The 15,337-nt window shown below is 33.5% G+C and overlaps 1 protein-coding gene across 1 annotated transcript; it reads left to right on the forward strand.

Annotated features, from left to right (window-relative positions):
• The first annotated feature begins 1,693 nt into the window (after positions 1-1,693).
• On the forward strand, positions 1,694-12,721 carry LOC8280687 (non-lysosomal glucosylceramidase). The gene is made up of 18 exons (XM_002518073.4): positions 1,694-2,388; positions 3,125-3,235; positions 3,366-3,422; positions 3,534-3,610; positions 3,702-3,801; positions 4,508-4,581; positions 4,728-4,828; positions 4,919-5,022; positions 5,913-5,966; positions 6,049-6,104; positions 6,192-6,230; positions 7,972-8,113; positions 8,450-8,634; positions 9,235-9,302; positions 9,491-9,563; positions 9,994-10,055; positions 10,244-11,534; positions 12,053-12,721. The coding sequence occupies exons 1-18, from the start codon at positions 2,308-2,310 to the stop codon at positions 12,309-12,311; spliced, it is 2,934 nt and encodes a 977-aa protein (XP_002518119.2). The 5' UTR covers positions 1,694-2,307; the 3' UTR covers positions 12,312-12,721.
• Positions 12,722-15,337: the final 2,616 nt, after the last annotated feature.

Consider the following 15,337-nt stretch of genomic DNA (forward strand, 5'->3'; position numbering starts at 1 on the left):
AACAAATTTAGATCCTGCGGGTCCTTTTGCTTTTCATATTTTTATCGTCAAATACAATTAAATAATGCATATTAATTACAAATTATGACTCTCAATTTCAATCTTACAAAAACTGTAATTGGTCTTCTTTTTCAAGAAAAAACAATTGATCTTGTATAATAGGGGTGAATATGGATTGGTTACTCACAAAAATTCTTGACCATTCACTTTTTATTTTTCTCTTTTATTCTCTTAACCAAAAACTTAAATTAAATATTTGGTTAACCTAATTAGGTTAATCAAAAATTAATTATTTACCACATATAAATTTAGTTCTACGATCTTCTTACTAACTGATGAAAATTTAATATTTTTAAATATTATTTAAAAATATATATATATATAATGTAAATATCTAAAATTACTTTTAAAATATTATATACAATTACATAAAAATTAAATTTTATCTATATATATACGACAGTAAATAATTTTATTAAAGATATAATTGATCAAATTAACTATAAGTTTTTAAAATTAACAACCACAAACTGAACTTAACTAAATTTTTTAAATACGAAAATAAAAACTGAATAGACCAATTCAGTTAATATGTTTTTTCAATTTGATTTTCATTAGTTTGTTGATCGATTCGGCGGCTTATGTGATTTTCTTTTGACCCGATACACACGCAGGCAACATGGTTCAGGAAAGGGAATCCCACTTTGCTTTATTTGGGTGCAACCAATAATAAGATCACTGACAGTGGCTGTTAGATAAAAGAGGAGTCGAAAAAGGACTGGCCGCAGTAGACAAAATTATGCAGTTAGCCAAAATAGCAGGGTTACATGTTATCCACTGTACTTTCCCTCTTCCTTAACGGGCCTTGTCGACACAGCAGCTCACGCGGCTACATTACCTTCCTCTTTCGTCGGTCGCTCCTGCACGAGGAGTCCAACTTGGGGACTGGCGGTGAAATATTAATTAATTTCCTATACAGTAATGCTCGACAGCGTCGTCCTGGTGCAGTCCACTACACAATAATAGGAAATAAAAACGACTCAATTATGGAATAGTCTTATTAATATTTTCCCATATCATATCCTTGAATATTAAGGGGCATTGACCTCTTCTGTTTGGTCTAACTTTACCTTTCATATACAAATTTCCATCATAGCAATATAAAGCATTGCTAAACCAATTTATAATATGTATAATGTTTTGTGATAATAGTTGATTTTACTGTAAATAAACTTGATCACTTTTTCAAAATATAGATAAATCTATTATGAATTTCTTTTTCTTACTTTTAAATTAGTCTCTTGCTATTAATATTTAAGTATAATTATCTAATTTAAATATAAGTAGAGATTATTAAAAAAATTGGATGATTATATGCATAGATCTAACATGAGTACTGTATTAATAATAACCAAATATGGTTTGATCAGCCACTTGTAAAAATTAGAAGTGCCGAAATTATATTTTAATTTTTTATGGTCTTAACATTAATAAAAATTTATTAATAACATTAATATGGAAATTGGGAGCAGCCAATACAACTAGTAATATTAACCTTTTCTTTTTATTTATCCTAAAACAAAGTTGACCAATTCCAAACGAAAAATCAAAAATACATAATAATGTTTTAAAAAGTGAATTAGTGACAAATTAAAAGTAAACAAAGAGGAAAACCACAATTATGCATCATCATCATCACTAACAATTGTAGTAAACCACAAATAATAACCATCTCCCACCTGATGCATCTCTCTCTCTCTCTCATATTCTGAAACTTCTTTTTCCTTTTCTTTTTTACTCTTTTTAGAAGTTCGAGTTACGCACCACCTGGCAATCGCAGAGACGGAGTTGCTGGCGAAGTAAGGTCCAGGCGGCTGATCCTCTACTCGCCACGACACAGCAACCGCCATGACGCCCTTTGAATTTTCCATTTTTTATCCAATCAGAATCCTTCAACTTATTTTTTCATCATTCAAACTTTTCTAGCTACTTTTTTATTAATTTCCCGAACTCCGAGAATTTTGATCCTATAATTCACCGATTCGGTGCAGCTCTCCATTGATTAGATTGATTAAGTTGAGAAAGAGAAAGAGAAAGAGACGGAGATAGAGAGAGAAGATCTTTGAAGGAAAGTTAGTCTTGGCTTTTGGTGCACACTTTTACTGTCGTTGTTTGGAGTTTAAGGAAGTGTTTGGTTTGCTTGCTTTTATTAGCTTTTAAGAAGAAGAAGAAGAAGAAGAAGAAGAAGAAGAAGAAAGGAATTTTGAACATATAACTTTGTAGCGGAAGCAATAGAGAAACAGAGAGATGGTAACAAGTAATTTGTTTCACTGTAGAAAGAATTCATGGCCGCCTGAAGAGTATATCAGCAGAACCACCTTGCAATTAGTAAGTTCTCTTGCTCTTATGTTATTTATCTCTGTTTGGTTGCCGAGTTGAGTGCTTTTTTAATCATTATATTTAAGTTAATCTGGAGGAACTTTAGCTCTTTATTTGAATCGATCTTGTCATGGATTAGAACTTGTTCGTTTCTATTTTTTTAAATGATGTGCTGCAGCTTTTGAAATATCTAGAGCTGTTTAGCATGATTTGGAGTTCACTTGACTGACAAGAACTAGATTCATACAGGTTCAAATTGTTTTTTTTTTTTCTTTTTCCAATTCTTAGACTTCTTTTATAAGACAATGCAAGTGGTAAATTCTTTTCTTTATCGATATGGCTTGGCATAATGAAACTTTTCTTGGATTTTCAGAGTAAAACCAGGTTATAGTTTTGTTTCACATTAAACTTAAAATTTCATGTGGTACTATAACGTATTAAATATTGAGATATTCTGTTGTCTTAAGTTAAGCTTCCGCGATGGCATCAGTTTGATATCTTCTTCAAGTTTATTTTGATTAGGTGCATACTTTTAGAAGATTACTGGAAGATGTTTGAAAATAGATATATGATCTAAACATCCTCTAGGAAATCTTGGGTTGGTAGGTAGTGCTAGTGCATTATGTGTGGGATTATTATTGTACCTCTGAAATGGTCACTTGATTTTAGCTAAACAATGTTGTCTTGATTTTAGTCTATTTACCCAAACATTTATTTAGTTATTTTTTATTTTCCTGTTTTGTAGTTTGATTTTGATAGTGCTGCCCCGCCAAAACATGCATGGAGAAGGAGATTAAACAGTCATGCCAATATTCTTAAAGAATTCAGTGTTACATTTACAGAAGCAATAAAAATGGTGAGATTCTTGACAGGACTCTTATGTGAGTTTTGAGAGACGAGTTATCCACATTCCTGGTGCATGGTTTCCCCTTTCAACTGTTTCCTGCCTCGCTTCTTACTCTCTAACTTTGGAATTGAAAAATTAGGTCCGATTGGGCATAAGATTATGGTCATATGTCAGAGAAGAGGCATCTCATGGAAGGGTAATTCTCTCAATTTTTCTTATTACAATAGTTGTTTTTTTTTTTCCATACCTTATGATATGCATTCAAGATTAGCAGCATTACTAAAACTTCACTTGTCCTGATATATAGAAAGCACCTATAGATCCCTTCACGAGGGAAAGTTGCAAGCCATCAGCTTCTCAGGGTGTTCCACTTGGAGGAATGGGGTATGCAAAGGGTCAAAATGCATTACTTCTGTGCTTTCTATTTTTATCTAGTTTATCTCTCAGATATTGTCATTATTTCTTTGAAATGCAGAAGCGGGAGCATATCCAGAGGTTTTAGAGGCGAGTTTAGGCAGTGGCAAATTGTACCTAGCATATGTGAAGTTTCACCTGTGATGGCTAATCAGTTCTCAGTAAGCCCTACAGTCGAACCTACTATCTGCTTTGCTGTATTCTTTTCTGTTTATTTGGTACACTTGTATCTGTTTCAGCAGCAGTGTTATTTATGAGTGCTCAGTAATGGAGCCAGAAATTTAGTCCAGGTGGGGCCAATGCTAACTTCATCGTCATATCAAAGGATATGAAGAAGGGTAACCCTATCATATATAAAAATTAAATATTTTGGGAACCAAAAGTAAAATTATACAGGGCAAAAATCAAAATTCTGAAAGCTTGGAGGGGCCATACCGACCCCAACTCCCCCATTAGCTCTGTGATCGGGTTTTCTCACTGTTTTAACTGTTTGCACACAACTAGTTTTCAACTTATCTTTTCTTCAACTTTTAGCTATATGGATTGAGGGCATTTGCTCTCTTTTCTTTTAACCTAGAAAGTTAAGGAACTAAAAGGAATTTCACCATCTCTTTTTAGTCCACATGGAAAATTGGTAGCGGTACAACCTGTAAAATCTTGTCAGAAAATTCAATTATTTTTCAACATCTAGGATCTTTGTTAATATATAAATCTCGTACTGATTTATTCCCTTGCTAGTTGCTACATATCCTTCTCAGAAAAATATGCTTATGAAGGCTTTCCAATTTTTGTTGCTGGTTAAGTACAAATCTCACCAAACATGACTTCACAGATGATAATCTGATTAACCCTTGTTTGGCACTGCAGATTTTTATTTCTCGAGATGGAGGGACCAAAAAGTACGCATCAGTTTTGGCTCCTGGCCAGCATGAAGGGTTAGGGTAAGATCAAGAATTTGTAAAGCTTTGCGACTGTTTTCATGAAGGAAGTCATATGTTTGCACTATTGTGTTTTTTGAACCTTGAAATTTATAGAATTGGGAATAGAGGAGATTCATACCTTAAATTTTGGTCTAATGTTCTCACAGGAAAGATGGTGATCAGGGTATATCATCATGGGGCTGGAACTTAAGTGGTCAGCATTCTACATATCATGCTTTATTTCCTAGGGCATGGACGATATATGATGGTATTATTCTAGTTCACTCTTATCTGTTATTAGAAAAATAATGCATTCCCCTTGAAGTTTTGTTGTAATGGTGGTACTCTTGCCTTCTAGGTGAACCGGACCCTGAACTGAAAATCTCTTGTAGGCAGATATCGCCATTCATCCCGCATAATTATAGAGACAGCAGTCTTCCTACTGCTGTTTTTGTATATACGGTATATTCATATAACTTCTGGGGTCATATTCGCTTAATAACATGGATCTTTATAATCTAAAGTAAGAGATGTAAGCTACTAATTGAAGCATGAGGTGTGCAAATATTGTTACAGGACTTGGACCTGAAACGAGGTCATACAATCGTCTCACTTTATGCTTGAAGTATTATTATTTACATCTACGTACTCTCTGATTTTAATCTTTTTGTATGAAAAATGATGATTTGAAGTTGCTTGGATAACAAGTTCAGTTTCTTCTGTTCGAGTTACTCGGAGTTTAGAGTAGGGAATTGAGAGTTTTAAGTTCCCACCATACTGAATGATGAAATATATCAATGGATAACGTTGATGGAAGTAATGTGGAGGATTTGATTCTACTAGTGAACAGAAGTTGTTCACCTAACAAACATGGTATAAAGTTAAACAATGAAACATCTTTTAGTTGATATATAAGTTTTTGGTTTATTACTCAAATCAGAAACAACAGTTTTTTCTTTTTATCTTGCTCAGCTGTAGAATTTTAAGTTTGGAACTAATTGAAGGAAGAGATTGTAGATTTTTATTGGTTCAATTTCTTATCATTGATATTGTAATGCTGATCTCATTATAGGAATAATTGTTTTTGTTACTTGAAGTCCTATCAAAGTTGTATCAATTTAGGACTTTACCAGGACATATGGGTTGAGAGTTATTATTTAATCTCTGCACTCATCTAGGACAAGGATGCAGCATTGTGCAATTGAAAAACTTATTTCACAGAGAGCTAAAACTATATGATCACATTGCATCATACACTTGATAATAATTGATCTATGCATATTCGTAGGCATATGATTTATGAAACCTTTATTTTCCTCATCATATTGAGGCCTTTTTCTTTTCTACTGTAGTTGGTAAACAGTGGGAAGGAGAGAGCAAAAGTTAGCCTTCTCTTTACCTGGGCGGTAAGTGTTTTTCATTTGACTGAATCACATTAAGCTGTTCTGGCAATTTATAGACATCACAAGTGTTGTATTATTCATGCAGAATTCAATTGGAGGAGTCTCGCATTTGTCAGGAGACCATGTGAACGAACCATTCATGTTAGTTTTTTTCGTACCTGAACTTTGTCTCTCATATTTGTGCATATTCTCAAACATATATTGAGTCATTCTAATTTCTTTTGACAGAGGTGAAGATGGAGTCTCTGGAGTGCTACTACATCACAAGCAAGTGATCAAACCTTAATAGCTATTTAATGATGGTTGGTTTGCATATTTCTCTTGGTTGTTCTGATGTTTTAGAGGATGAAAACGAATTAAATTCTCCACCCTCCATTTTATTATTTAAAAAAGAAAAGGAGAGGTATTTATAAGAAAAGATGGAGACAAGACAAAACTTTCAGTAGAGATACTACATACAGTGGTAATGAAATTGAAAAATAAGATTAAAAATTATATATCTTTGCCAAAGTCAACGGAGATGATTTCTACAACATGGGCTTAAAAAGGGGGAAAAAGGCTTAAAATGGTCTAATCATCTTCTTGATGGAGTTAAATGCAAATGTCAATTTTCTTCTTTTTCTTTGTGGGGGGTGTTCTGGGGAAGGAAGTTGGGGGATTGTTGGGGTTGGTTGTTGTATGTTGTGAATTCATAGGCCAAATATTTTAACAGCTGCCACACTGATAATTGAGAGCATAATAGCAAAATTGGGGAAAATGACAGTTATAACATCTCTTAGTTTAAAAGTAAAATAGAAGAGCTTCTCCATTTAAACTTTATACGATAGTTCTGAACCTAGGCCATAGCAACAACCACTTGGTGCACTTCTATTTTGTTATCAAGGAGGAAAAAGACCTCATGGGAAGCTAAAAAGACCTCATGGAAAGTTAAGTCGAAATGAGACATAATGTGAAAGTAGGAGCAAAGAGGCCCGTGTTAGTGAACGTTGCTAGTTTGGGTTAAAGGTTAGATGAGTTGTGTCGTATTTGATTATTCTTGGAATTTTGGTTTCTTTTAGCGCTCATCTTAATTTTCCCATTATGTGTCTCGAACTATGCTCTATTAAGTTTTCAATTATAAGATATTTGTCAATTATCTCAGCATTTTCACTTCAATATTCTCTTAAAAATATCCGGCTTTTTCTTCATTTTCTCTAATTTTATTTTTAAAAGAAATATGGTTTCTTATGGCAACTGATAATGCTTGAGAATATAAGCAATATCAACATGGTCAGAGTGCTAATCTACCTTTCAATTTTCTATTTCACAGAATTAACCTTATAGATACAGTAGGTCATGTTGTACATGTACAAATACTTCAGAATTGACATCATTCAAGAAGTGGTTGTTCTATTACTTTCCCCACAATCATGAAAACTAAGATGATTGGATTGCACAGTCACACTAGACTCGATATTACCTTTTTGGCATACAATTGGCCTGAATTTACCTATGGGCTATTGCCTTTATATGTTCTTATTCCTATTCAGAAAGCCAATTCAGATCTATCCACTTTAAGTTTCATCATTTGTTGTCTGCAACTTGGATTTCAGAGATGTCGCCTTCTATCAAAATTTTCTTGATAAAGGTGATTTGTTTAGATGGTCCGGTTGAGTTTTTTTTTTTTTTATTGATGCAGTTTTACAGTTTTCCACTTCTGTGACAGTACTCTCTTGCTCTCTGAATATGTCCTAAAAGGTTTAGTGCATGATTGCTTGAATATTTGTCTTTTTCTTAAACCTTGGTGGTAGTTTTGACCATTGGCACAGGCATCATAAGTTCGTCTTTAGGATATCCATGTGGCCGCAAACAATTAACCCTTCGCTTTGGACCTCTTACTCAATAAATGGATTTTTGTTTCCACTTTGCATGTCTAATCAACTATCTTTGATATTGCAGAATTAATTCCCTGGATATTAACTGTACAACTGGATTTGAAGCTTTTCTAACAATAATTACAATGTTTTAGGACTGCAAAGGGTAACCCTCCAGTTACTTTTGCAATTGCTGCATGTGAAACTCAGAATGTAAGTGTGACTGTTCTACCATCCTTTGGGCTTTCTGAGGAAAGTCATATCACAGCAAAAGATATGTGGAGTAAGATGGTGCAGGTAATAAATCCTTTTAGTTTTATAGATAAAATATTACATGTATTATTCTGCATAGTCAAGCTTTAGTTTAGTTTGAGTTGGATATCAAAGAGAATACGCAAAGCTTGAACAAGGCAAAACTCACTTGGCTTTACCCATTTGAATGTCTGGAGTGATTTAGGTACTCCTGAAAATCATTAGCAATAGTATTGTTCCTGAGCTTCTTTTAGCATTATATTGTGTCGTTCCAATGTCCATCACCATGGACATCAACTGCCTGTAAAAGAATCAATTTAGTCCTTTACTGCATCATAAAAAATGAAAGTCTTGATCTTAACTAATTTCTTGCATCTGAAGGATGGACAATTTGACCGGGAGAACTTTGATTGCGGACCAACCATGCCTTCATCACCTGGAGAGACACTTTGTGCTGCAGTTTCTGCTTCCGCATGGGTGGAACCTCACGGAAAGTGTACTGTTGCATTCGCTCTTTCATGGTCATCGCCAAAGATAAAGTTTTCCAAGGGAAGCACATACCATAGGTAAATCTATGACAAACCTTTTTTCTTTTTCATGTTCTTCAGTGCCTGTTTAATTGTTGTTTATTGAAGAATTTCAATTTCAAACTTCATGATTCAGTATCAGAAGTTTCATGTTTTTGCTAAAAAGACCAAAACAATATTATGCAATGAACCCTAAAGAGTGAATAGATAGAGAACGACTGCCATGGTAGACACTTGCCTTTTTTCCTAGACACCAATTTGAGCCTATATACTGTCAAAAAGAATGTTTGGTAATTATGAGTAGGATGCTCTGGCTTTACATTTTGGTATTCTAGGTATTGATTTTTCTAAAAACTCCCTCAGCTTTAGCCTTAAATATACTTAGTTCTGATTTTTCAAAATCAATAATTTTTTTTCTTTTTTTTTTGTCTCTGGAATTTGGCAAAAATTGTTTGTATATGCACACATATATGCGTAATGGATCATACCTTGGGCCTTTTGTTTCCTGATCATTTAATATGGATTAAATATTGCTAGCAATATCTTAGTAATAATGGGTGAAAATCCTCATGCAATTATCTTTATCAAGGTGTTCAACCTGATGGCAGCGGTTTTTGGATATTGTTCCCTTTGTTGCAGGCGGTACACAAAATTTTATGGCACTTCTGAAAGAGCAGCTCAGAATTTGGTGCATGATGCACTGAAGAGTATGTTCTTATGTTTTTGATTCGTCTGTTTTTCGTCAACACTTATTTATCATTCTGCATCAAGAGTTAATTAGTTTCAGCAAACTTTGTTGAATCTTATTCTTTAAGATTCCACTGTTTCTTTCTTTTTGTGTTAGCATTTCCAGAATTTCTGTTTTTAAGAACACTAAACTCTAAATCTGAATCAGATTACAAGTGGTGGGAGGAAGAAATTGAGAAATGGCAAAATCCTATACTTAAGGATGAAAGGCTACCAGAATGGTAATTCTTTTGGCACCTGTGACATTTGTAACCAACATTTTTGTCTGGAATCTTAATGGACTTGTTGCATAAAAAAACTGCCTTATTGAGAGGATGGAAAAATTATTCACCTAAATATTGAATTTATCTCTTGTTAAGTATTATAGAATAAAGAAGATAGTTGTAAATATGAACGGGGGCATTATTTCTTTAATAGCAGAGACAATGTTTCCAGTTGCCACAATAGAAAAATTAGCTTCAAGGAATATCAAAGCCACTTGGATGACTTCCATGGCTATTTCTTTTCTAGTGCTTAGATTCGGATGATTTCCATGGCTATTTCTTTTCTAGTGCTTAGATTCTAATGGCAATTCAAGCTATTTGATATTTTGGGCAAATATGCCTTCTATTGGATCTTAATCATTCTGAATCCCATGCTTAATATTTGCAGGTACAAGTTCACATTGTTTAATGAGCTATATTTTTTGGTTGCTGGTGGGACCGTCTGGATTGGTACTTATCTGTCTTATTGCAAGTCCTTTCCTATATTGATAAAATACTGGGGGATTGAGGGTTCTTACAATTTTATACATGGACAAAGTTTATTTAATAATTCATTCTATTATTAGATCACTGTACAAGTCATAACACAACCTAACCAAAGCATGAAGATTTAAGCTGTAGTTGCTCTTTTTCTACAGACTCTTCCTTACTGACTGAAGATATGAGAGAGAGCCATAATCAGTCAAAAGAAAAGGAAACCATGAATGTCGATGTAATTGAAGTTCAAGTGAGCCGTCCAAAAGGTGCAGAAAAACAAATTGCAACCAATGGTTACAATGTGGCAACTATTGGACTCGAGGAAAAAGATGGAGCATCAAATGGAAACTATCCAAGCAAAGACGAATTACCAGTATCTCATGAGAATGGACATCTCAACCACTCTTTGAAGCTGTCCCCTTTGATGGAATGGCAAAATAACAGTGACGATGTTGGTCGGTTTCTTTACTTGGAAGGAGTTGAGTATATAATGTGGTGCACATATGATGTTCACTTCTATGCATCTTTTGCTCTTCTTGAGTTGTTTCCAAAAATCGAACTCAATATTCAACGAGACTTTGCTAAAGCTGTGCTATCTGAGGATGGGAGAAAAGTAAAGTTTCTGGCAGAGGGTAATGTTGGAATCCGTAAGGTCAGAGGAGCTGTCCCCCATGATCTTGGGACGCATGATCCATGGAATGAAATGAATGCATACAATATACATGATACGAGCAAGTGGAAGGATCTGAATCCAAAATTTGTGCTCCAGGTGTATAGAGACTTTGCTGCAACACAGGACATGTCCTTTGGAGTTGATGTCTGGCCTGCAGTTCGTTCTGCCATGGAATACATGGAACAATTTGATAGGGACGGGGATGCTCTGATTGAAAATGATGGATTCCCAGATCAAACTTATGATGCCTGGACAGTTCATGGTGTAAGTGCTTACTGTGGTTGTCTATGGCTTGCAGCGCTTGAAGCTGCTGCTGCTATGGCCCTTCAAGTAGGTGACAAATACTTTGCTGAATTATGCAGAAGCAAGTTTGTGAAGGCAAAATCAGCATTTGAAGCAAAACTATGGAATGGTTCATATTTCAATTATGACAGTGGATCAAGTAGTAACAGCAAATCTATACAAGCAGATCAATTGGCTGGACAATGGTATGTTGCATCTTCAGGCTTGCCTCCACTTTTTGATGATTCCAAAATCAAGAGTACTCTTCAAAAGATATATGACTTCAATGTGATGAAAGTTCGAGGAGGCAGGATGGGTGCTGTAAACGGAATGCATCCCAATGGAAAAGTGGATGAAACATGTATGCAGTCACGTGAAATATGGACTGGTGTGACCTATGCTGTAGCAGCTACCATGATTCTTGCTGGAATGGAGGATAAGGCATTCGCGGCTGCTGAAGGTATTTTCCTTGCAGGCTGGTCAGAGGACGGCTATGGGTAAGTTCCTACCACAGGAGCATAAAATATTTGTCATATAGATCTATTAATAGAGATTCATCATATTCTTATGTGTTTGATAGTTCTGTGTGCTACATTCATTTTTCTTCCATCTTGGATATTGAAGTTACTGAAACTTGTGTAAACCCCCCACCTCCCTCTTCCAATTTATGATCAAAAGCAACCGTGGCATGAAACAGCTCTGTTGTTGTCAGTCCTACCTGAACATTGGAAGATGAGCCAAGTCGTCTTCCTCGGAGCAGTTCTCATAATGGACAATTTCAATTATATATCTCTTATGTTGCGTGTTGTATTTGAAATTACATCCTCTCCTCTCCTTCCTGAATGGAGATTTTGAATATATATATATATATATATATATATATCTCACATATTCTTTTGTGTGTGTATGTATTTATATTTGAAAGGTCCACAGATACTGTGTTCTAGGATATTGACTTAAATTTTCAGTAGTTTTTGACAATAACTCGTTGATCATCCTTCTGTGACAATTACAGATACTGGTTCCAGACGCCCGAGGGATGGACCACTGATGGGCACTTTCGTTCGCTTATTTACATGAGGCCGCTTGCAATTTGGGGCATGCAGTGGGCCTTATCACTCCCTAAGGCAATTCTCGAGGCCCCAAAGATCAATATAATGGACAGACTTCTCCTGTCTCCTAGCACAAGATTTTCGCTTCATGATTCGGGAGTCAGAAAGATTGCTACTAAAGCCAAGTGCTTCGGAAACTCTGTGTTCCACTGTGCATGCTAATGACAATTGCAACTTCCCTCATCTTTCTGAAAGAAAAAGTTCACGAAATCTCTTATTAACTTCCTGTGTACACTTCCAGAAGAAGAAAGCTGGGAGAGGTTTGAGAGAAATCTCTCTTTCCGAAGGCCGGCCGGGCCATTTGTAATTTAGTTGCATAGGTAAGTTCTTTTCTTTTGGTTCCCGTTTCTTTTTGTTCCTCCAATAGGAGGATCTGTTGTACAATTCTTTCTATTACCATCATCTCCTCAATTTTCATATTGTTTCCCAACAGTCTGAATACTCCACTCGTGTATAGGATCTTAAGCTCCAGCTTGAAAGAATGAGTGACCATTTGTATACTAGTTGCCAGAGTGTGGGAGGCTGGCGCCTTGTACTTCAAATATATAGTAACATTCAGACGTTCCCGAGAACAGAAGCTTTTAAAAATACGTGGCTGTTTGAGGAAGTTCTTGATTTTATACAATTTTCTGAACACAATAGCTTATTTTCAAGGGCGGTTCACATATGTATCAAGTCAAAAATAATAGACTATATATTTTTCTTGAACAATTAAAACTGAAGTATTTACTATATTAGACGGATAGAAAATGAATGCTGTACCAGGTTAATCATTGGTCGGGTCTGCTCAGGTTTAATGACATTTGATAAAGACACGAGGGTGGACCCAACAGCTGAAAGACTGTAATTGAGGATGGCTGTCACTTGGTTCTGGTTCGCTCATCAAAGAGTTAACCAGTAGGCTTGTGATTAATGACCCATCGCAAGAAATTGCGTCACACCTGGACTTCCTCCTCTTTCGTAATTTTCCCCTGGGGACAGCTAAAAGCTGGGAGTCAGATCTCTTGTGGTCCTTTTCTCGGTTTTTTCTACTTGTCGAAGGGTGATATTATTACCATCAGACAAAAACAGGTGGGGAATCCAAAACAAAAACCAGAATACAACATTTGCTAGTAGATTAGTAATATGCTTAAAACCTCATAAATATTTAGGTTTAATGTCATGTTTAGTTTGAATTTATAAAAAAAAATTATTTTATTTAAAAAAAAAATATTAAAAAAATAATTAAGTTGAAAGAAATATCTTGACGTAAAGAAAGTATCAATGCAGTTTACTTTTAGAAATTTTATTTATTTTTTTTAGATTTATTTTAATTATAACTAATTTCACACAAATCTAATTACATAAAATACTAAATTAATTTTTATTTTATTTTAAACATATAAATTTTTAATTTATAAATTAATTCCATAACTATTATGGATCTCAAATAATAAATTTTTTTCCAAATAAAGTGTGAAAAACAGCAAATAAATTACCATTATATTCTTTTCAAGTATCATTAAATATTTAAGAATCGGAGTAGATTTCAGCTCATATAAATTGCTATGATTGAATTAGTTTGTAAGACATATGTTAATACAAAATTAAGTTTCTGGCTGTTCAGCATTTTAGGCACTTATTTGTTAATTATCTTCTTTAAATTTATGGTGTTTAAATAAAATAGAAAGAACCGAATCCGGTAATTAAATTAATTATTGTTTTTGTTGTACACTTTTAGAATTGATTATTTCAATATCAGTATATGATTGTGACCAACATCTAGGGGTCAGCCCGTCTATGTTGACCGCCTATAAAGGAAAGTTAGGTACTTGCCAAATGAGATTTCCCCCATTCCTTGGTTAAGGGATGTGGCCCTTCTCTGTCCGCATTTGTCACCCGTTTAAAGCTACGGTACACAGCATAGTTATCTCCAAAACCATAAGTTCCTCTCTTCTTCTTCTTCCAAATAATTACAAGAATCGCGAGTTAGAAAATAAAAGAATTAGAAAAAACGATTCACTTTTGGTTAGCCGTCAGAAGCTGTAAGCTGTAAGATAAAATTAGCTAATCTCTTGCAGTTCTCTAAAATCATGATTAATTATCACAAAACTTAATTAATGAAACTTTTTAATATAATTTCATGCATCCTAATCTAATTTTATAATTAATGTTAATATTTGATTGAAATTATCTAAATTTGAGAAAAATTAAAAATAAAATTAAAAAGAAATATTTTAATATTATGAGATATATCAACTATTTAATGTTGACTTTATTCAAAAAATTTATTTATTTATTTATTAGAATTTAGTTTAGTTATAATCGATTTTATACAAATTCGATTATATAGAATTTTAAATTAACTTTCACTTAATTTAGAATACATAAAATTTAAATTTATAAATAAATTTTAACTAAACATAACATAAAAAAATTATACAAATAATTTATGTTGAATTTTACTAGCATAAAATGTATACATCTCTTGAAAATAAATATATATCTGGTCTAAGATGTATATATGTATATTTTTGAATATGTTAGTAAAGAGGTGAAATATTTTAGATAAATGTTGCCTGAATGAATGTGGTCCTCATCATGGACTATATGCAAAAAGGGCATTAATACATCTTGTGTTATTTTTTTGAAAAAAGAAAAATCTTGTCGTTATTTATAGTAAATTAAATGATAAAATACTAAAATTTATGAAAAATTAAAATAAAATAAAAGTCAATGTTTATAGTCCTCGTACAGATGGAAAAACGTCGAGCCATCATTTTATTTCTAGGATTATTCTCCGGCTGCTACTGGTACTATATTTGTTAGTTAGATCAATATTACGTATAATTCTATAATATTTTTTATTGACATTATAGAAATATTAAAATATTTATTATTCATTTAATGATCAATATAATATGTGTAAATTATTTGTATGTAATTAATTAACGAAATATCATATTCTAAACTTGTAACTCCACGTCAATTATTAGTTAAGCATGCACTTGATTGACTTAATTTTATTTTCAAATAACAATATATTATTAATTCTTTTTGACATTATATATATTTACTATAGCTTATAATTTTGTTAGGAGATATAATAATATGGACATACAATTAAATCACATTTAGTTTACAGAAAAGATCTTTAAATTAAAAAAATGGCTCACACATCAGTACTTTTTTCTCTTTTTTTCCACCTC

This window comes from Ricinus communis, chromosome 9 (assembly GCF_019578655.1).
Source record: "Ricinus communis isolate WT05 ecotype wild-type chromosome 9, ASM1957865v1, whole genome shotgun sequence".
Classification (NCBI taxonomy): Eukaryota; Viridiplantae; Streptophyta; class Magnoliopsida; order Malpighiales; family Euphorbiaceae; genus Ricinus; species Ricinus communis.

What these genes read in the sequence shown, in the direction of transcription:
- LOC8280687 (XM_002518073.4), top strand. Translation starts at nt 2,308, where the DNA reads ATGGTAACAAGTAATTTGTTTCACTGTAGAAAGAATTCATGGCCGCCT. An exon ending in AAGAGGCATCTCATGGAAGG is followed by an intron (nt 3,423 to 3,533) that starts GTAATTCTCTCA and finishes CCTGATATATAG; the next exon opens with AAAGCACCTATAGATCCCTT. An exon ending in GCCTTCTCTTTACCTGGGCG is followed by an intron (nt 5,967 to 6,048) that starts GTAAGTGTTTTT and finishes TTATTCATGCAG; the next exon opens with AATTCAATTGGAGGAGTCTC.